At 39.2% G+C, this 21,491-nt stretch overlaps 1 protein-coding gene across 1 annotated transcript in view; it reads right to left on the bottom strand.

Annotated features, from left to right (window-relative positions):
* The window catches only part of RYBP (RING1 and YY1 binding protein), a 77,691-nt gene extending 71,957 nt beyond the window's left edge, over window positions 1-5,734 (bottom strand). The window contains exons 1-2 of the mRNA XM_007436455.4: window positions 5,611-5,734; window positions 4,394-4,519 (exon numbers count right to left, since the gene is read on the bottom strand). Of these exons, the coding sequence (XP_007436517.1) occupies window positions 4,394-4,519; window positions 5,611-5,642 (158 nt within the window). The 5' untranslated portion in view covers window positions 5,643-5,734. The remainder of the gene's footprint in view (window positions 1-4,393; window positions 4,520-5,610) is intronic.
* Between the last annotated feature and the right edge of the window lie 15,757 nt (window positions 5,735-21,491).

The following is a 21,491-nucleotide window of genomic DNA, read 5'->3' as shown; positions in this document are numbered from 1 at the left end:
CTCTTTAGACATACTTGATATTAGTTAAGAACACTGAAAGATACAAACTCTGGAAAGATAAATAAGAGACATGTTTTTGTGATTAAAATTTTTACTATTATCCATTCACCTGCCAAACAATATTAACAATAGAAGTATATCCAAAATAAAGTTGAAACTAAAAGCTGTTCTTTGCACATACCACATTCTTTGCTCCTATCATATTCAAACATATGAACCCTGGACCACTGAGTATTAAATAGTAATTTTTAAAAATACAAAGAGCCTTAAAAATTGTTGGAAATTTTAAGATCCAAAGTAATTTCTAGCTCATATACATGGCTAACTCCTGAAATATTTATGCAGCTTTCAGAAATTTCAAATATTTTTACAATACTGTATTTTCAAGCTCCAGAAAACAAGGTGAAAGTCTAGAGTGATAAGCACCAGTGTCTCCAAAGCTTTTCAACTCTCTGTCCTTCTATTACCTCCTTAAAGTTCTGACTTATTCTTGTTCTCTTCATATTCTTGATTGTGAAGCCTAATATTCTGCAGTGTAATGGAGTAACTTACTACTGCAGTCTTATCTAAAATAGATAGGGAATAAGGGTGCTTTCCTTTTTCTATTTTTTTTTTTGGTGTTTATCATTTTAGCATATCACTGCTGTTGTACTGTATATTTTAAAAATACAATGAAAATGCAAAAATTATCTTTGATTTTAGATTAATAACATACTTACATGTCTGAATGGAAGTATTTAAATATGTTTCTGGTATTTAAAATGCATCAGATAATCAGAAACTTGTAAAGGGATGTAACTTCATAAATAATATTCCTTTGCCATATTGATATAACAAAACATTATTTTAATCATTATTTTATCTTAGACTTATTAGAATACTGCAGAATTTGAGTAAAAAAACCAAGTGAGGTTTTCACTTTTAGTCATGAACACCAACACACCAACATATCAAAGATGTATTAGATATTGCTGAAGTTAGATTATCAATACAGAACAACTCTCATAACTCCATTCAAAATCTATAAGCAATCATAGAAAACTATATAAAACTATAGCAAACCAATACAGAAGTGATCAGGTCCACAATGTGTGTCCTGCATCAATCCCTCATTATTGATACAGGAATATGAAAAGCACAACAAAATATTACAAGGGATAAGAAGTATTTTCATGCACTCCTTAGTACAGCTGACTGCTCTAATTCATATAGCCTAGCACTACTACCTGACATAAATAGCAACTCGAACTTCAATTCAGATTTAGGTACAAGCCATTTGTCCATCCTTCATTCACAACATATCCCTCTACCCCTCTTCCTCCAAATGCTACACAGGAATTATACAATGCTCAATTTATGGACAATATCACTACCCAATCTTCAGGGATTTCTAAAATTCCAGCATAATCAACCAGCGGGGCGGGGGAGGCACAGGTGCAAGAAGGGAATTCTATGCATACCACCTGGGAGTCCTGTAAGAAAGGTGGGTCACAAATCAAATACGTAAAGGCACATTAACTTCTCTGTACAATTTTGGAGGAAAGGGGTAAAAAAGTGTTTCTACCAATTCAATTTCACAATCCTAAATTTTCTGTCTCTAACTCATTAATATCACTTAATTTGTTAAAGATTGCTATTATTATTGAGGGGCTGAATGAGGTCTTAAATTATCCTAGCAGGCACATTTTCTATATGAAAGCACATAAACCAACTGTTGCATTAGATGTAAATATTCTGAGTAATAGTCAACCAGTGTGGCATTTTTGTACTTCAAGTGTCTATTAAAAAAAATTAAAAATTCCCCTAGACACCAACGTACGTCATATACAGTAACTCATAATTCCAAGACACAACCAAGAATTCAATCTAAAGTTCATGTAGATACTGTTATTTAAACTGTTTGCAATATTCAGTTTCACTCTATGATAGTTAAAAGTATATGAAATATCATGGATACCACTGTAAATAATTATGTTACTTTAACTTGTTTTATATCAAAAAAATATACTGAATGCATTATACTAATAAAGACACAGAGGACTTGGAACCCGTCATGGTAGGTTCACATTAAGTCTTTTTGTAGGACATTTACAAAAGTAAATAAACAGTCTTCTAGCTTTAAAATCAGTTGTAAAAATTGCAACTATGCTTTTGTTGAAAGTCTTCAATTATTTATGTATAATTTATGACAGAGTTAAATAGATGGAATTATGTAATTTAAAATCATCCTCCACTATGTTATTGGTTAGACTGTTTTCTACTGAGGAAAAAGTTGATACTTAACTAGTAAATATCTTAAGTTATTTATACAGATGAGGTACTCAACTTCTACATCTCCCAAGGAAACATTTCATCAGCTGTAATATGGGAGGGCTTGAAGTTTGTTTTACTTCATAAATGCAATTGCTCATGAGAATGAAATCCCCATAATAAAGTTTGTCCAGCCTTATAGTAAAGGCTTACAGTTATCGATCTCAAACACTGCAAGTATATCTAATGCACAGAGAAATCACAACTTAAAACAAATTAAACACACAAGACAATGCTTATAACACTCTAAAAAGTACTATGGAGAAAGTTGACACAGCAGTCCTGTACATGCAGTACATTGAAATGCATCATGGGATGAAGGGGTAAGTATTTCACGTGAATTCTCTACCCTGTACAAATGACTCATTGGACTATCCCAAAGGGGGTTAGATATTGCCCCTAACAGACACAAACTTGTAAGGACCATATTCATTCCCTAGTCAACTGTTCTGTGTGTGTCAAAACCCCCCTACTTACTGGGGAATTAGTTGACTTTTCTCATTCCTGAGGCAAAGCCAGTCAGAGAGACCCTGTGAAAACTCTTGTCCACCTCCTCAGTAGGCTCCTCCACAGCCATGCAAGGAATGTGTGAAAGAGGCAGAAAGAGGTGAGGGTGGATAAGCACTTCTCCAGAATCTATCATGGTGGAACCAAGTCATACTGTAATTGAAACAAAACACCAAAGCAGGGTGGGTGTGGGGAATAAAAAAGAAAGTGTAGTTGGAAGTGATAGCCTCCCAGCCTCCTTTGTAGCAGTTAAAGCTAAAAGAAAAACCGCATGATAGATCCAGACAACCTGTGACATATGGTATCAGCATACAAAGGTGATTTTCTTGATTGGAGGAAGAGATGTCTCAATCATGCAGTGTGAACACAAACATAGAATGTATCCATCCTAAAAGCTGCTGGTTGTCTATCCCTGTTAAATACAGTCTAAAAAATGCTAGTCTTACAAATGTTTTTCATAAAGGAGCAAATGAATATCAACAGGTTTGAAAGCAAGAGCCACAGGTGGATTCAATGACAATACTAAAGCCTCCCTACAATATTTATTAACTCTCACAAGGTAAAATCAGTACTGTTTAGAACAATGTAGGACTTGCAAAGATAAAGGTACTATGTACAGGAATGAATTCAGATGACACCAAAGAAATGCCCTCATGTCACAGAAAGTATCACTCATGTAGAAGGATTTTCTTGGATTAAAGTAAATGTCCAAATATTGTGAATACAACTGTTCAAAGACACTTAACTCCCAAAATAACCTGCTGTCTACCATTTTTAAACTCATATAAGTAGTTATTCCTACAGAAATTAACATAAAAAGCCTGCAACGACATATGACAATACTTGCAACATAAAAAAAAAAAAATACGGTGAGGATACAGGATAGCTAACTTCTCAACTTAACTACCTGAAAGAAATACCAACAACAGTTTCAGTCCTTTGAAATAATTTCCAACAATCTGGATAACTTAATCAGAAAAGAGAGGACACCCCAGTTCTCATAAATCTATGTTATTTCTACAGCACTTCTGCAAATGTCATATACTTTTGTATCTAATGTTTATACTTTATGTTATTTTGGAAGACATTGGCTTTCTACTAAGCTCTGGCATTTTACATAGAACAGCCACTATACTTTAAAAAAAAAAAAAAGAACTCAACACACAAACCTGAATGTTTATGCTCTTTTCTTACTATGCCATACAAATCCACACCCAAATATACTGAAAATTGAATACATTCACAGAAGATGCTAATACCCCTTTCTCTTACCACAGCTTATTCTATTCAGCAGCATTCTTGAAACCAAAATGGCACAGAAAAACACAAGCTTCCAATCACATCTGAATGACCCAAGAAATGCCCAGCAACTTTTTACTTATAAACATGCCATGTTACAAACAATATCAAATATTTATTATACCCTTACAAAATATTCAATTTTATTGAAAGGTCACAACACAAAATACCAAGTTTAACCCCCCCCCCAAGTTATTTCACTACGGTAAATCAACAAGTCAACTTTGTTACAATTAAGAATGGAGATAAATATTCATATTTCAACATGGCCATGTACCTTGTAGAGGTGCCTTTCCTGACATCACATATGCTGCATTTAAAGGCTTCAGCACTGTTCCTAAAGGTGCAGACACTACAATCCCAAAAACCTTCATCAGCTGCAGGTTTAGCTTGTCTTTTGGGTCTTGAGAAGTGCATATTTGAAGAAGGGTAAAAAAGAAGAGAAGAAATAAAACATGTTAGAAACAAGATAATAAAACAAGGCTATTTCACGTTACATTCTGCTTGCCTGCTGCTTTTTCTTTTCTCTGGCCAAAAAAGTAATCACATTTTTGGAAAGAGGTAAAAGGGAGGGGAAGCAGAAAGAGGTGCAAAACATCTATAAACCTGAAACCACACTGTGCTTTACTCTCACTAGATACATATTCTGCCTTCCCCCATTACTATATCCCTGAGTGAGAGAGGAAAGGATAACATTTCCTCTCAATCTTCAATTCCAAGACAATCGATTTTCACTCAACACGGAGTACCACTGAATCTGGAAGGGAAGGGAAAAGAAGGATGGTGGAAGGCATCTGAGAGGGCTTGAAACCCTCCCTCTTTTTTATGGGGAGGGGGAGCTTAATTGTACTTTAAAGGATTGTAGGCGTGTCCCTCCATGCGCCCCCTCTGTCTGTCTGTCTGTCTGTCTGTCTCTTTTACCTTGTTAAATCTCCCTTTGTCTGGAAGAAGTCAGTGTGAGGAGATGTATGTGTGTGAAAGAGAGTGAGGAGCCGCCATAGCTGCTCTAACACCAGATTAGCCCTGGCACCGACACACATACATACACAGAGAGGAACACAAACATTTGCTCTCCGCTTTGCTTTTACACACTCCCTCCATCTTAAGAGCAACCCTGGGCACAGAATGCAGCCTCCCCCCCTACATCTTACCACACAAGGAGCCCCAGCTTTTCCTCCTCTCCACCCAACACCATTGAAAAAGGAGTTTTCTGTACCTGGCTGGGAGGGAGGCAGGCAGGCAAACAAATAAGCTCTCCTCCTTACCCACTTCCTCCATCTTAAAAGCCCCCTCCTCTACCACCACCACTACTACCACTCTGTGGCCTAGTCCCCACACACAGCGCCTCCCCAGAGCATAAGGCGGAGGTGGGTGCTCTAGCTGGCACCCGCGCATACTCCTTTCTATTCCCTTTCCACACTCCCTCCATCTTAGGAGAAGCCCTCTCTTTCTAGCCCGCTCCGCGAAGCGCCCCTACTTCCTTTCCCTCCTCACCTGGTCGGGCTCTTCTTGTCGCCCATGGTCATGGATCGGTGGAGACGGGCCCCTTCCTCGCCTCGCGCACCCGGAGCGGAAGGCAACGGGGCTGACTCCTCAGACCAGCAGGCTCCGGCTGCTCCTCAGCAGCCGCCGCCGCCGCCGCTCCTGCCGCTGCCAGGCTCCCGCTCCAGACTAGGCAGCGCAGGGAGCGCAGCCCCGCTCTTCTCCCCTCCCTCCAAGCCAAGCAAGCACGGCTACAGCGGGCGGAGCTCGCGGCCCTCCCCGGCCAATCCGGGCAGCTCGGCCTTGGGCTCCGCTGGCGCGAGGGAAGGGGAACGTGCACCCCCCACGCGCACCCCCTCAAGCCCGTCAGTCGCGGCGGCGGCGGGGAATGGCTCCCTCGGCGAAGCGCGTAGGTCGCCCCGATTCCGTGGAAGAACCGAGAGGAGCGTGTCGTCGTCGTCGTCGTCGTTTGGGCGGCGCCTGGCCACCCACAAGGCCAGCATGTGACCCCGCCTCAGTTCAGCCGCCTGCCGCTGCGAGTCGAGCGGGTGGCCGGCGCGGGTCGGGTCCCTCCCCCGGCGAAAGTGGGGGGCAGCGGGGGCACGCGCTTCGCCCTCCCCCGCGCCGGCTGTGTTCGTGTGTCTGCGCCCCAAAAGGGGAAGAAGTGTGGGAGTCACTCGGAAGAGGGCGCGGGGGAGCCTGCCGTGTCTCTGAAGTTGCTCACCCCCTCGCGCGAAGGTGCCTCAAACTGTCGCCCGCCTGTCACGCCTGCGCCGGATTTATCCCGAAGAGCGTGTCACCTGGCTCGCGTCTTGCCTAGTGCCCCCTCAGTCGCCCACGTGTACCAAGCAAGAGAGGGGGCCCGGCCGATGGGTAACGTCAGCGTTACCGAAGGAGGAACGAGCCCACCTTTCCCACCTCCTCTTCAGCCCCGCTGGAGCATTAATGGAGAGAAGACGTGCCCACGCCTTGATCTCGGGACTATGTGATTACTCTGCCTTGCCCCTCTGGAAACTACCTACAAAAAAGTAGGGGTGGGTGCGTGCCAACACTCACATATATACTCCATTAGCCACCACAGCCTCTAGAGTACTCTTTTCAATCAGGTTTTCTGTTAGTTGAGAAATGTGTCAACATTTGCTCTTCCTGTGTCACCACCTACGAAGCTGCATTATTCAAGGTTACTCTGGAAGCAGTGCTAGATACACTGGGTGTACGCCCCATCACCATCACAGAATTGCATCATGGATGTAGACTAATTTCAAATTAGCAATCTTGTAATGCTTTTAAAGAATTCAGGTGGTTAATGAGCAGCAAATTTTTAGATTTCTACCATCTCAAGATTTCATTATCAGTGATCTCTTATGAGATTGTAAGAGGAAAGCCATGTCAGCCTATGGTGGCAAAAAATCAGAAGGAACCTGGTAGCTCCTTTTCCAACTAACATGTTTTATTAAAATGCATAATCAGCCCCCTTCTGATTTATGGCAGTTACATTTGTCCCATCTACTGCAATACATGCTTACTTGTGAATATCTTCATCTGTTGCAGAAACTGCAGTTCAAAATTAGAAATGCTTCTAGAGACATTAAGTCAGAAAACCTTGTCATCAAGATCAGGAAGACACTTTGAATCCACAAATCACAGAGAGGAAAGAATATGCCATCAAATTAGCATCTCAGAAAAAGAGCTTGCTTCTTCTCAGTTTCCCTCAGAAATCGAATCGCTTGCATACATTTCTTTTTTTATTGCTGACTGAGCCATTCATACATTAATTTATTGACTGCCTATATATTCCATATCAATCTGATATCCAAAGGAAGGGAGGTTCATCAGCAAGCATTTTGTCCTCTCAATGTAAGGTTTTATAACTAATCCAAACTTTGAAATGTGGCCTTCAGAAAATCCCTAAAATTTTCCTCAGAATTAAAGATTTAAATATTACATAACAGGAAAATTATTAAAGTTAATATGCTTGTTCCATTTATATGTAATACTTTTCTTGTTTTGTCATCTTAAAATGCATAATTCTGTGCTAATTTAATTTAAATTTATTTCTCTTTATTCTTGCTTTTCCTTTATGAAATAAAAAGAGGGATGTAAGGCAGTATTATTTTGCTAGTAGAGGTTTCTTTATGTGTGGCACGATTCTGATTTCAGAAGCAGAAGCCACAGTCATGTATGTCATTGTTTACCCTAGATTTCCCTCTTCAAAAAAACATAGCATCATTACAAGCAGAGGGAAAAAGTAGTCTCCACAAGCATGTAACATGTGATGGTTCTCTGAGTTCAATGGTGTCTATGGAATGTTTTCTTTCCCCACTATTAAGATGGGGTTTACTAATCCTCTCTAGAAGAAGGAAAGTATTCTGGACATAAAATACGTAATACTATATTCTCTTTGAATAATACTTACTGTCACAAACCCAAAGTTCAACCATGACACAAAATCCATGATTCTTTCCAAAAAATAAGGGGAGAAGGAAAAAATTAATTAAAACTTGCCAAGTGGACATCCACAAAATCTAGTTACACTAGCAAGCTGACCAAAAATTGACAGATTCTAGTGTGTTTCAGAGGTTTAGGAGATTTGCCAATACCGTAACCACTGCTAAACACTCCTGTGCCAGTATAATGTAATTATGCTAGCTGATGGTGCCAATAGAGGTGGCTTCTATGCATCTGCTTGTGGTCTATATTATAAAAACTAGACATGCAGAAGAGCCTTTTAATTTGAGTGTTTAACCCAGGCTTCAGTCTGCTTTTTCTATGGTTAAGAGCACAGCTACATAGTCGAAGTGGAATTTAGTTGCAGACATGTGCAACTGATATGTCTCCCTCCTTCATCACATGTTTGTGGAAACAAAAGAAAATGTGCTACTTGACTGATCAAGGAAGAAACAATATTTCATTATTATTATAAACCTATGCCCCTAATGAAGTATGCAAAGCAAAATAAAAGCCAAAATGGAATGGAGCCATACACACACAAAGACCTACATGTATCTCAGTTCTATACATAATAACTAAAATAGGGCTTAATCTCAAATAGGTGTGCATAGGTTTGGAACCTAAGGATTTTGTGAAGACTCTTAATTAACATGAAGTGATGTCTCAAGAATTTTTTTAAAAAGGAATCTTTTCCTCTCCCACCAGAATTTCTTGCAATAATTAATACAATCAATCAAAAAGAAGAGGTAGCCTAACAGCCAGGTTTTATAATGCTAATTATTACGAGGAATACACAAAGGAAAAATAATAGCTGGCTTCATTGTGTTTATTTATATCCCGCCTTTCCAGACTATGATAACCAAAGCTGCTGTTACCTGTTGGTTTCTGTGAAAATGTGACTCAGGCATTTATTAAATAAATATGGACAATAGCTGACAAAAAAGTTCTAATTTTATTTTGAGAGCAAGTTTCTGGATCTGAAACAGCTCAATTTGGGCCATTAAGTTCTCAAAAAGTATGCAGTTTCCTAGAATAAAGAAAAACAAAGTAAACAGTTATAACCTTTATTAGAAGTACTTTCTTGATTCAAATTGAATAATGCTGTGGTCGAAATAACTTGAATAAATGAGCCAAACCAGGCATTAACAAATCTGATGTATGAGAAATTATACTTTACTGTATAAGAGCATCAGACCTTAAGAACAGGAAAATGTTCTGTGGTTTCTAACAAAGTTCTGGATGCTGCTTGTCCTGATACAGTTGTTGTATGATATTATCTTCTCCTTAATACAGGTAGACCCCAGTTTAAGAATGAGTTCTGTTCCCAAGGTCTGTTATACTGTATTACTACTGAATACTACTGTATGCATAGTTTTGTGTAATGAACTCAAACCATTGTGTATTTAACTCGAATCATTGTGTATTTAACTCAAATTTTGCTACAATGGGCTCTGTTCTCAACTATGTGTCGTCCTTAAAACAGGCATTCTTAAACTGGGGGCTACCTGTAGGCAGATAGGTAGCAAAGAAGAGGCAGATGGATAGCCAAAAAGTGAAAATAAAGAGCACCAGTACCTGCTTCCTTATTTACAGAAGCACCTGTCCAAAGGAAAAAAGAAAGCTCTACAATCATATTGGGCCTAGTTACTTACTATGTATGGCAGAGATGTGTAGGCAGATAAAAGTCTTGCAAGCTGCATAACCTGCTAGACTCCATATATATAAACCATATTGAATATAACAGAGAAAGGTATTTTGAAAAGGAGAAGAAGAGATTGAGGGGCAGGTGAATGGAATACAAGAGCAGAAAAACTAAAACTTTTCAAAAAAAGGAAACAGAGAAAAAGAATAGGAGAAGTAGGATAGACAAGTTGAACTTTGATAAAGATATCAAACTTGTATCTCCCATGAAGGATAAAATGGAAGGATGTATAAGAATCAGTAACTAGTTAACAGGAAGAGAGAATGAGGGACAATTTTGACAACTGCAGGAAATAACAAGTGGAGATCTACATGTTCTAAAATCAGGTAAATTCAAGCATACCAGAGGTGTATGAATGAATCAATCCACATTCAGAAGAGGAATGCTTTCACTACCATGTGCTTTTGTTAAACGGCAAGACAAGGGTTCCCCAGTCTTCTAGCTAGTGAGTCTTTCAGAGGCGTTTGGGTGGTCAAACAGACCTTGGACCTTAAACTGAGAGCATATATTGATCTTCTTTGCAGATGGTATCTGGTAAAGCTATAAATAAAAAAGATTTCACAAAGGTGCTAGAACTCTGGATAATACTGATCCTGATAAGGTAATCTGTTTTCCCCATGATACAAACCCTCTGTGGAAGAAATACTACAATAGTAAGAAATTGCATCCAAGAATAGATTTGGACAGAATCATTCAAACAATAAAAATGCCAATTCATACTCTCCTTTATATTAAACTACTTCCCATACAAGTGCAACCTAACTCTGAGATACACTAGGATGCCTGGGCAGACTACAAGAACAATAATTTATCGCCTCAAAAAGTTGTGTTGTTTTCATTACAACATTGAGCTTCCTTAGCGAAAGATTAATTATGTAGTTCCTTAGTCTTCTTTGTTTCTTAGCAAATATTATAATATCAGGCACTGAAAGCCTGCCAACCCATCTCACCAGAGTGTAATTTCACGTGATTTGTAACATATGTGACACAAGGTAATTATTCTGTTTATGAAATACACTCTTAATACATAATTTTTAGACTCAGTTTTGGGTGTTTTGTTTTTATCTAAGAACTTGATTGTGCAACTTTAAGTCCATCAAGAGATTTCGGCTTTGATTCCAGAGATCAGAGAACAATTCTTAGATTAGTATAAAGTGGGAATGGCTGTGGGATCTCATGTGGCTATTATCAAAGGTCACACTTCTGCATCAATGACTTTCACAGGATAGTATAAAGTGCTGCCATTCCTGTTGATTTATGCTGACATTTTAAATCCATCTCTCAATTTTACCAAAGTTCATGCAAGTGCTTTTCCTTACCTGCTGAGGGGTAATCTTCTTGTCTGCAAAAGGAGAGAAAGATGGCTAGGCTCACCATGGTTTGTTTGGTTTTCATTTAGTGCATCTGTATATCCACCCATTATGTTTTATTCAATAAACAATGTTTTATACAGTACATTATGTGGGCTAAAGTAATGTGTGAACCAGGCTATAGTAGCTCACTTTTCACAAAGCACTATAGTGGAGTGATAGTGGGGCTATCATATCTGAACTGCAAAAGTCCAGATGTCCATTAGAGTTTTCTGTTTTTCTTTGCTGCCATCTAGTGGTTGTCTGGATGTTTGCAACCCATCTATGGGAGCCCTGAATGAAGGGTCTATGCACTAGCTAGTGACTGTAAGTATTCTATACCTGTAAAGCCATTGTCCTCTTCCAGTGGGAGACGGGCTATTTCATTGTCTTCAGTCAGTCATTGACTGAAGATTCTTAAAGCAGGAAAGGACTTTAGAAGCAGATTTTTCTTTTCCTTCTCTATCCTTCTTCCTCTTTGTTTTGCTTCCTGGATTGTCAGTTAATGATTGCTTACTTTGGTATGCAGATCTAAGCCTAGTGGATGATAATCTATTTTTCAAGTCCTTATTTGTTGCCTTTATTAAAAATAAAGCATTGGGTTTGTATTAGCAGTCCCTGCTTGGGCCTGGTAGCCCTGATTAAAAAGTAATTATTACACTTAGTCCTGGGGATTTCCCATTCTGCCTTATCCAGATTCCATGCGAAGGGCACCTCTGTATTGAAGAAGAGATGGTGGCAGCTTAACTATCAGCCTGGAAGGGGAAATTTCACCTCCAGAGAGCAGCTACACCCAGACCCTGGGAACTTTAAGACTGTTTTAATTGTTCGTTTTATTGTATGCCATCCAGAGTCAGATTCATGAATTGGGCAGCTATATAAATTTGATAAACAAACAAGCAAACAAACTCAAGGAGAACGGTTGAAAATAAGGTATGTGTAAATGTGTATTCATAATAACTGGTGATCTCACAAGTTTTTATGTATGTATGTATGTATGTATGTATGTATGTATGTATGTATGTATATAAAAATCTAATGCCCTGGTCACATATGAAACAGGGTCCATGGGCATACATTACCAGTCCCTGATTTACAAGATGATCCTCCAAATCTTTTGATGACAAAGGGAACAGGAATTGGTAAGAATGTCTCCCCACACTTGTAAATTTCGAACTCTGAATGGACGTGGGCTTCATGTTCCCCCATCTAACAGGTGTAATTGTTGTATTTTCTTTTGCTTCTACTTAGTAGATATGTCATGTCTGCAGCTTGGAAAATTCAGCTGGCAGAGGACTTTTCCTTGCCTACGAAGTATGCCTCCCTTAAAGCAAGCACTAAACTAATCGCTTCTGTTGTGTCTGGATTCTCACCAGCACAGATCCCAGGTTTATTTACCAGCACCTGGACTGTCAGCACAGAGTATTTTAAACTGCTATGAAATGTTATGAATCAATGCCAGTATTTGTACATAAAATTAATGCCAACTGTAAATGTTAATGTGAGCTTCTTTACTTTACTAACCAAAGTATTTAATGTACTTAGTCCAGCCTCAAAGTTTGTCTTTAACTGGTTTATGTTCTTAGAAATACTGTCTATCTAATTGTTGATGAGGGAGTTGGTGGGTGAATATTTTCAATAAATATTTGTTTAAATGAAATTTGAGGACATAACAAGGAACTAACTTTTCATTATTACTGAAGAGCCATCATAGTCCAATGGTCAGCACAGGGGACATGATTCAAGGAGACCTGAGTTCAGATCCACACACAAACTATGGAACTCTTGGTGACATGGACTGGTCACTGAGAAGGACACTGCACCATAAACTAGCTAACCAAATTTCAGCCTAGTGTATTCTGCAAACCGATCCTAAATGTATTTATAAAGATCAGAATTATACAAGCAATGATATTCCCTGTGATACTCTATGGAAGCGAAAGTTGGAAAGAAGCAGAATAGTAAGAGTATTGACACTTTTGGTGTTGAAGAAGACTCCTGAGAATACCAAGGACAGCCAAGAAAACAAATGGATCATCAAACAAATCAATCCAGAGTTCTCACCCGTGGCATGAATGACCAGGTTGAAATTATCCTACTTTGGACACATTATGCAAAGTCCTACAGTAGCTCTCTGGAGAAGGTTCTAATGCTGGAAAAGATGGAAGGAAAGAGGAGAATAAGATGACCATGAACAAGCAGTTACAGTGAATGCACTATTGGAAGACTTGAAAGGCCAGATTAAGGATAGATTGTCATGGAAAAAAATCTATATGGTTACTACAAGTCAGTACCAAATTGATGGCACATAATCAATCAATCATTGTCTGAAATGATTAGCTTATGGTTCAGTGTGTTGCTCAAATGCAGAAAATTGTACTGAGCAAACCATGATTGTTAACCAAAGATATGTGGTAACACACTTGTCTCTCAATGTTGCCTATCATATACAGCTTTTGTAAGGATAACGTGAGGGATAGAACCTTTTGTGTTAACCTGAGTTCCGTGCAGGAAAGGTAATGAACCTGACTAGCTTTTAAAAACTACCACAGAAAACATTCTGAAGATGCCTCTAGGGTCAGATACTTCTTTATCTGAAATGAGGGAGGACTATACAGCTTTCAGGCTACGCAATACATTACTTTTGGAATAGGATTAACCTCCCTCCCCTTTTCTTTAATTTATGGTGGGTAGCATCTAGCTGAGCTTCTCTGGGCTCAGCAGCTAAGCAGGGTCTAACTATGGACTGGCTAGTACTTGAATTGCACTCAATCAGGAAAGCTCACACCTTTAGGCTATGGCTACCATATCTGGGCTGCAAAATCCAGGCAGCCACTAGAGGGCAGTAAATAGTGAGTTCCTGAATCTTCTTGCTGCCATCTAGTGACCACCTGGATTAGTGCAGGCTAAATGTGGTAGCCCCCCATAGGCTAGATTGGGAAAAGTGGAGAAACATCCTGAAAGAAGGCAGTGGCAACCTCATCAGTTCTGTTGCCAAGAAAACGGCATGGCTTTGTCCATGTAGTCCCTAAGAATCAAGAGCATCTTTACCTTTACACCTCTCTAACCCTAACCAAAATGCACCACTTCATCCAGACGTTATTGTTTTGTTGTGGACTGCCTTGATGCCTTGACTGAATAGAAAAGGATACAAATCTGATTAATTAAATGCTAATCACTGTGGTCTGTTTGGTATTGACTTAAAATTATTTGTGAATGTAGCTACTGGTTTGTATATGATGGTTAAGACCTGATGGATTGTTTAACAATCATGGTTAAAACAAAGCATGGCTAAGTATGATATTGTTGGCCCACCCAACAGAAATTCATTGAAATTAATAATGAAATCTACAAGCCCATGGATGTTTATCAATGCATTCCATGAGAAAACATTAAGATCACATTATTAATAGAAATGGAATTTAAGGTTGAATCCTATGCATAATTATCTGAGAATAAATGCCATTGAATACAGTATGGTTTACCTTTGTGTAAGTATCACCTGTTGTACTACATATTATACACCACTTTATGAAGTGATGTGGCCCCCTTTCTCCCAAGAATAAAATAAAGCTCCTATGTTGCTTTGCTTTGTCCTGCTTTGATCTTCTCTGCAGCCTCTTCTGTAACATCCTCTGGCACTTCAAACAGCTGGAAGAGGCAAAGCATTTCATCAAGATGAATCAAAGTGACCTCTCTCAGATCTAGGACAGATAGTGTGATTACTGTACTGTTCAGTATGTTTGCAAACTTGCATAATTCAATAAATTATGAGTAAGCATGTCGTGAAAACACCGTGTCTTGGTGATATCTCTTATATTCAGAGATATCTATGAATTCTATGGCTCTTCAGGCTGGAAGAAGAGAGTTTTTCAGAAATTAAACTAAACTTTTCTAAAGAAAAGAACATTCATTCATTCATTCATTCATTCATTCATTCATTCATTCATTCATTCAATGTTTATAGCCCATCCCAATCCTAATGGATTCTGGGCTGAGTATAGCAAAATCCCTTGCCTCATGCACTAAAAACTGATACAAATAATAGTAATCAAATATTTAAAAATTTGATATATTGAAGGCACTGTACACTTAACCTAAGGGCCAAAAGTACATTTTGGCCTATTGTCAAATAGTTGTAAAGTTGAGGCCATCTTTTTCTCTGGGAGGAGAGTGTTCCATTAAACAGGGCTAGCACTGTGGAGGCCTGTTGCTTAGCCCACAATCCAAGAACATCACGAGAAGAGGGGAACCCACAACAGGCCCTCTCTAAATGACTAGACTGGATGGGCAGATCTGAGTTTGGCAAGACATTGCCTGATATAGCCTGGTGCTGCACCATAAAGGGCTTTAAAAGTGATAATCAGCTAAGTGTTGAATTGTGTCCATAAGCCTATTGGCAACAAATACAGTAACTTATTCTCTCCAGACAGGGTTGACCCATCAAGAGTCAATGTCAGCCCTGAGAGTTAGGCCAGGAGAGAAAACTGACAGAGCAAAGATTTCAGGAATGTTACTTTACTGATCTAGGGTATAATAACAGAATCCTGAAAGCCTGCCAAAGGATTCCTCTGCCGCCTCTTATGCTAAATGGAATCAAGGCAGAATTATTTTGAGCTTATTTCTCACATCTTCCTCTTTCCCAGGGCTGAGTTTTCCTTTACTTTCTCTTAACAGTTTTTGTTGTTCATAACCTTCATCAAGGTTATCTTGCTCTTCCACAAGCTGCCACGTTTTGTACCAACTGTAGCTTCTGAGTTTTCTCTGGATGAAGCCCCTCTTACAGCACATTGCTGTATTTCATTAGGGTGATGATCATGGTCTGAGTTACTTTTGCCAGGGCCTCTTGGTCCAGGTAGAATCATGAGTGGTTCACTAGCTTAACCTGGGTGAAGGCTCCCCTTGCCACACTTCTATCTGCCATTTAAGCAGGAGCTACCAATCCAGGACAACCCCCAAATTACAAGTGAACTTCTTAAGAGGGACTGTGCACCCATCCCGAATAACTACCAGAGCAGATGTTACAAGATTGCCATGATGTCAATTGACAACAAGCAATTCTGTCTCAGCAGGATTTAGTCTGAGTTTGTTTTGCCTCATCCAGATCCTTATAGTCTCCAAATACCAGTTCAGACTTTAATGGCATCAGTGGTTCATCCTGGGGTGGCAAGGTATAATTAGATGTCATCAATACATTGATGAATCTCACCCTGAACCAACAAATGATCTTCCTCAACAGTTTTATGCAGATGTTAAATAATAAAGGGGAAAGCACCAAACCCTGAGGAACCACACTGGAGTGAGTTCTGAAGGGTTTGAACACTGTTCATCATGACCACTGACTAGAAGTGCTCGTAGACGCAGGAGCAGAACCACCATAAACTGATGCCCCCAACTGCAGGCATTCAAGAAGAATACCATGTCTGATGGTACTGAACACTGCTGAGAGATTTAATAGGACCAGGAAGGATATACTCCCCCATCCCTTTTTTAAAATAATTTTTATTGCTTTTTAATTAATAAGAAAAAAGAAAAACAAAACACAAAAATAATAATACACCATCAAGAAGAAGAAAAAACATTAAAAAGTGCTATTAAAAAAGGGAGAAAAATACAACAAAAGAAATAAAAACAGCATAATATACCATTATAACAGTAAATAGTTACAAATCTACATATATTTATCTTTTTTTTTTTATTCGCACTCAATCGTTACTGATTCTGCGGTGACTGCCTGGACGAGTCCCTGCAGTTTTCAAGGCAAGGTGTTTTGGAAGTGGCTTGCCATTGCCTCCTTCCTAGAGGAGAGCCTAGCTGGTGAGCTCAGGAGGCGGGGTTTCCGTTACTTCGTGCCTTTTTCGGGTGTGTGCAGCTTCCGTGTTGCCAGCAACTTGATCCTGTCTCCCATGCAAGCGCCGCCAGCATTTTTCCTCCCACCGGGGTGGAAGTACCCATTTCTCTACTCACGTAAGTTTTCAAGCTGCTGGGTTGGCAGGAGCTGGGAGGAAGCAGGAGCTCGTTCTGCTGCGCAGAGCCGGGCTCAAACCGCTGAAGTGTCGACCATTTCTGGCCAGCAACGTTCAGCGTCATTAAGCCGCTGTGCCACCGCGTCCCCTGTTATATTTATCTAATGCAAATATTATTCAGATGCATATATATTTCCAATACTTTATGTGACTATCATTTTTTTTTAACCTACTGTATTTTGTATAAATGAGTCCCATATTTCATTATACTTGTCCATACAAAGTCTACATCTATAGGCAATCCGCTTTTAAGTGGCAAGTGCAATCAGGTCTTCAATCCATTGAGTGAATGGGGCCATACATTTATCTTTCCAATGCTGCAATATCAGTCTTTTGGCCATAGTAAGAGGCTCCCCCCATCCCTGACGGAGGTCATTGACCTGGATGACCTAATCAGCCCTGAATCCTGAGTGGAAAGATCCAGATAACTGTTTTATCTATGATCCTCTGTAACTGATTTGCTACCATCTTCTCAACCACTTTTATGTAAACGTGCATATGAAACTGCCAAGAAGACAGTTTTAGAAAATGTGTAAGGTTTCATAATGAAAAATTGACCAACCCTTATTGCAGGAATAGTAAGAAATATAACCTGGGATATTATTTATGGAATTGCAGAACAGTCCATGACTTCCTTATTGCTTGTGTAATACAGTCTTTTATACAGTCTGGTATCCCAGTACTGTGTACCCAGACATCTATTTACATATCACTCAGCTCTCTATTTAGGGGGCCTTTTTATTGAATGTAAAACATTTTCTAACTGCCTCGCATAAATTTTTGCCTGGTGGTCTTATTTCTAATCCCGGGCTTTGTTCCTATCTTCAAAAATGGAAACTACTACAAATAATAACAGTTGAGTTATGAAAGATTTTAAAACATGTCAATATCTCGGTATTTATATGAAGCTCATATAAATTTTTAACATAACTTTAAATCAGTGTTTCCATAAACTATATTGTCTTTTTAATGTGCTATTGCTCTTGTTTGGCAGATCTAAATCATTAGAAGTGTGTTTGTGTGTATGTATATTCATCCATATTCATTAATCTAGTTTGCCAACAAAGTAAGATTATATATTTAAAATACAAAATATTACCAATGCTTCACCGAAGTAATTTACAGTAGTATTTAACCAGAAAACAATTATGGATACAAATTATAGTCTATATTTAAGTGAAATGAAATGTTGCTACTAAAAGTGTGTGATAATATTAATATTTGTCAGACTTCCCCAGCCAGATGTATTAGTATTACAGCTGTCAGCATCCCAGGCAACATGCTGATTGTGGCTTCTGAGAGAGCACCAGGTCGGGGGAAGCTCACCTAAGTATCTTCCCCACTGTTAAACTAGTTCAACACATTGATCCAGCCCAAATATCCAGCTGATTTCTCTTAGCAGTTTTATGCAGCTGCTAAATACCATGGGAACAATAACCTGCCTCTACATAGAAGGTAAGTTTATATTACAAGCTCATGGAGAACAGATCTTTCAGGGGTTATTAGCCAGCAGAACTCTATGTCCAGACGTAGGATGCCTCATTGCCAAGCATGGAGGACAACAGGGCTATCCGGGCTGCCAAACTCTGTACAACTACTAGATAGCAGCAAGGGTTATTCTATATTTTTTTGCTTCTGTCTACAGCTATCCTGATTTTTGCAGCCTAGAACTTGTGGCCTTAAGACAAGGTGAAACTATCCTGCCAAATCAGCTTTTGCATGCACAGAGGCTATCCATTGTTCAATACAGATTATGGGACTAGATGGGTGTTGGTCTAATCAGGAAGCTAATTCCTGTTTTTCAATACCATAAATAATTAGATAATAATTAGATGTGGCCTAACCAGTATTCCCATGGTATGGCTCCGTAGCATTAAATTATGGAACATACAAGCCAGAGCTAGGTCCACTATTTAGATTGAATGAGTGTGCAGATGGTAAAGGCACTCTAATGCAAATCTGTGATCTCTTTCCTATTGAGTTTGCAATATTGCAGCCTGGATGTCGCCAGTGTTTGAATGAGCACCTTGAGACTGCTCTGGGGAGCATAGGTCAAAGTTTAGTGATGTATGTAGTTGTCTCACTAATGGGCCTTATTGATTATAACCCATAGAAACAACAAAGAGCCCTGACTCCTCCCCCATTCATTGTGATGCTAGCAACCAGAAAAACTACAGTGGCCTTTGAGCCCTGGACAATTTGTAGGATAGTCAAGCTCTCAGTGTGAATCGACACCAAGACAGTTTATAGATTGCTGCAACAGGGTAATGGAAAATGATAAATGGGTCTGAGAAGAACCTCTGAGGCAATGATATCTAGGAGCAAAAATGCAAAAGGAAAATAAATCCTGTTTAAAATAGGATTTTAAGTGCAAGGGAACCCAGCATAAGGGGAACCCAGAGCAGAAGCTTGTGGGCCCCCACAGTCCACTTAGCCAGTTGAACCAGGAGGCACACCAGAAACATGTTAACAATGCTTGTGCAGAAAAAGAAACAAGTACAGGCCTTTTCTGTTCCAACTGGTCTAAACGTTTGGCCTTAATTGCAACATAAAATATTCTACATCAGAGTACCTTCCTCAGAAGTATTTGAAAGTTCTGGTGATAGGATTGGATTCAGCTTCAGCATCTTTGTGTGGGCCATAATTCACTCAGGCAGCAACTGAACAGATAGTCTTTCCTGGAAGAATCAAGAGATGGTAACATTTTGGGGTAGAGATGGTGGTAGTCAAAGACCTATTTAATCCTATAGCTTGTGCTAAACCATAAATTGTTTTAAACATAGTTGGTTGAATAAGCCATAGTTGGCTGAATTCACATAACAAATTTGTCAATCAAACCCCATCAAAATTTAGCACAAGATGGGAACTTAATCAGAGTCTTCTTGCCTTGTCCTATAATCTATATCCAACATGGTCACTGTGTATGTGTAATCTGATTTGTTGCTCACATAGTGTTTACCCTGTAAAACAAAGAAGAATGTGATAAAGCCTAATTTTAATATTGAAATAAATGTACACAAGAAAAAGAGTTGTTTATTTCCTTTTTTTCCCTCCTCCACTGTGTACCTTGTTTTAATGATAAATAAGATACTTTTGCTCTGTTTTTGTAGATCTGGCACTTTTTGTATCCTTTAGCCCTTTCTGCATGACACACAAACTGGATAATGGGGAAGGGGTAGTATTTCGTGAACATGAAAAGTAGGTCAATGGACCCAGCCAATCAACCTTAAAGGAGCTAGATTTAACTTAAATAGCCCTAGGTGTGTTTGCAATTAATGTCACCATCTTGGTTAGCAGGAACAACATCCTAGAGGGGACCAGCAAAAATAGACTCTCTCTAGGCATTCAGTGGCTCTCTATGTTTCATCCCTTCATAGTCAGATGGGGAGGCAAAAAGGATCTCAATTGTGCCATCACAGGTTTTTGGTTTTTTGCTCCAGTGAAAAAGAACAATGGTCAATGAGAAGGAAAAGACTAGATTCTTCACTTCCTTTTACAGAGGCTGTAAAAACTGTTAACACAGCTACTGGATGATTTTCTGAGTTATTCCAGATCATGCATTACCAGTGCATGGAGTTGAAATAAATAACAAGGGGTTGTCATAAACAACCTTGCGGTCTGAATATGTCTTTTTGTAGGCCGGCTAGTTTTTGGAGCTGAGCCATGTTACGAGGAAAAGTCCTAAAGTGAAGAAGTATGGAGGTAGCATGGTAGAAAACCATTGAGTGCCACATATGATTAGAACCCCTACCATCATTGCTGCTTTTAATAGTCAATAATCAACCATATAAATGAATAAACAAATATCTTATTTTAGCTCATGGACATTAGCCAGATATCTTGGAGGAATAAAGCTATCTGGTTTTCAGTTTTGTCTTTTCTTGACTTTTCTGACAGCCAAACTTGCTCCATCTGCATTTTATCCCTTCTTTGATACTGCAGCTGCAGTGGGCTCCAAGTATAACAAGCAATATGCAGTCAGTACATAATAAATATCAGAAATAGGTTTGTACTGGAAAGGCATATGTGTCTAAGTTCTTTCAAACACAAATCACATTCCAAAGCATTTAAGGACTAACAATAAATTTAAGACAAAAGTCTCCAACCTTTGGAGACCAGTGGGTGCATCTGGAATTTTGAGATCATATTATAGGTTTTCAGTAGAAGATAATGTCTGTAGCTCGGGGTTGAACTGTGGAGTCCTTGGTGCTCTCTGAGCTTGGCTGTTTGCTTGCATAATCCGCGCACTTGCAATCTTTTCTTGAAAACCTCCAGTGATGGAACACCCACAACTCCAGGAGGCAAACTGTTCCACTGCTTACTAGTTCTCACTGTCAGGAAATTCCTCCTTATTTCCAGGTTGGG

Source organism: Python bivittatus, unplaced genomic scaffold (assembly GCF_059951505.1).
Source record: "Python bivittatus isolate LINGU-HERP-01145 unplaced genomic scaffold, Pbiv_v1 ctg000080_np1212, whole genome shotgun sequence".
Classification (NCBI taxonomy): Eukaryota; Metazoa; Chordata; class Lepidosauria; order Squamata; family Pythonidae; genus Python; species Python bivittatus.
Note: the sequence above shows the minus strand (reverse complement) of the source record. Positions and strands in the feature narration are given on the sequence as shown.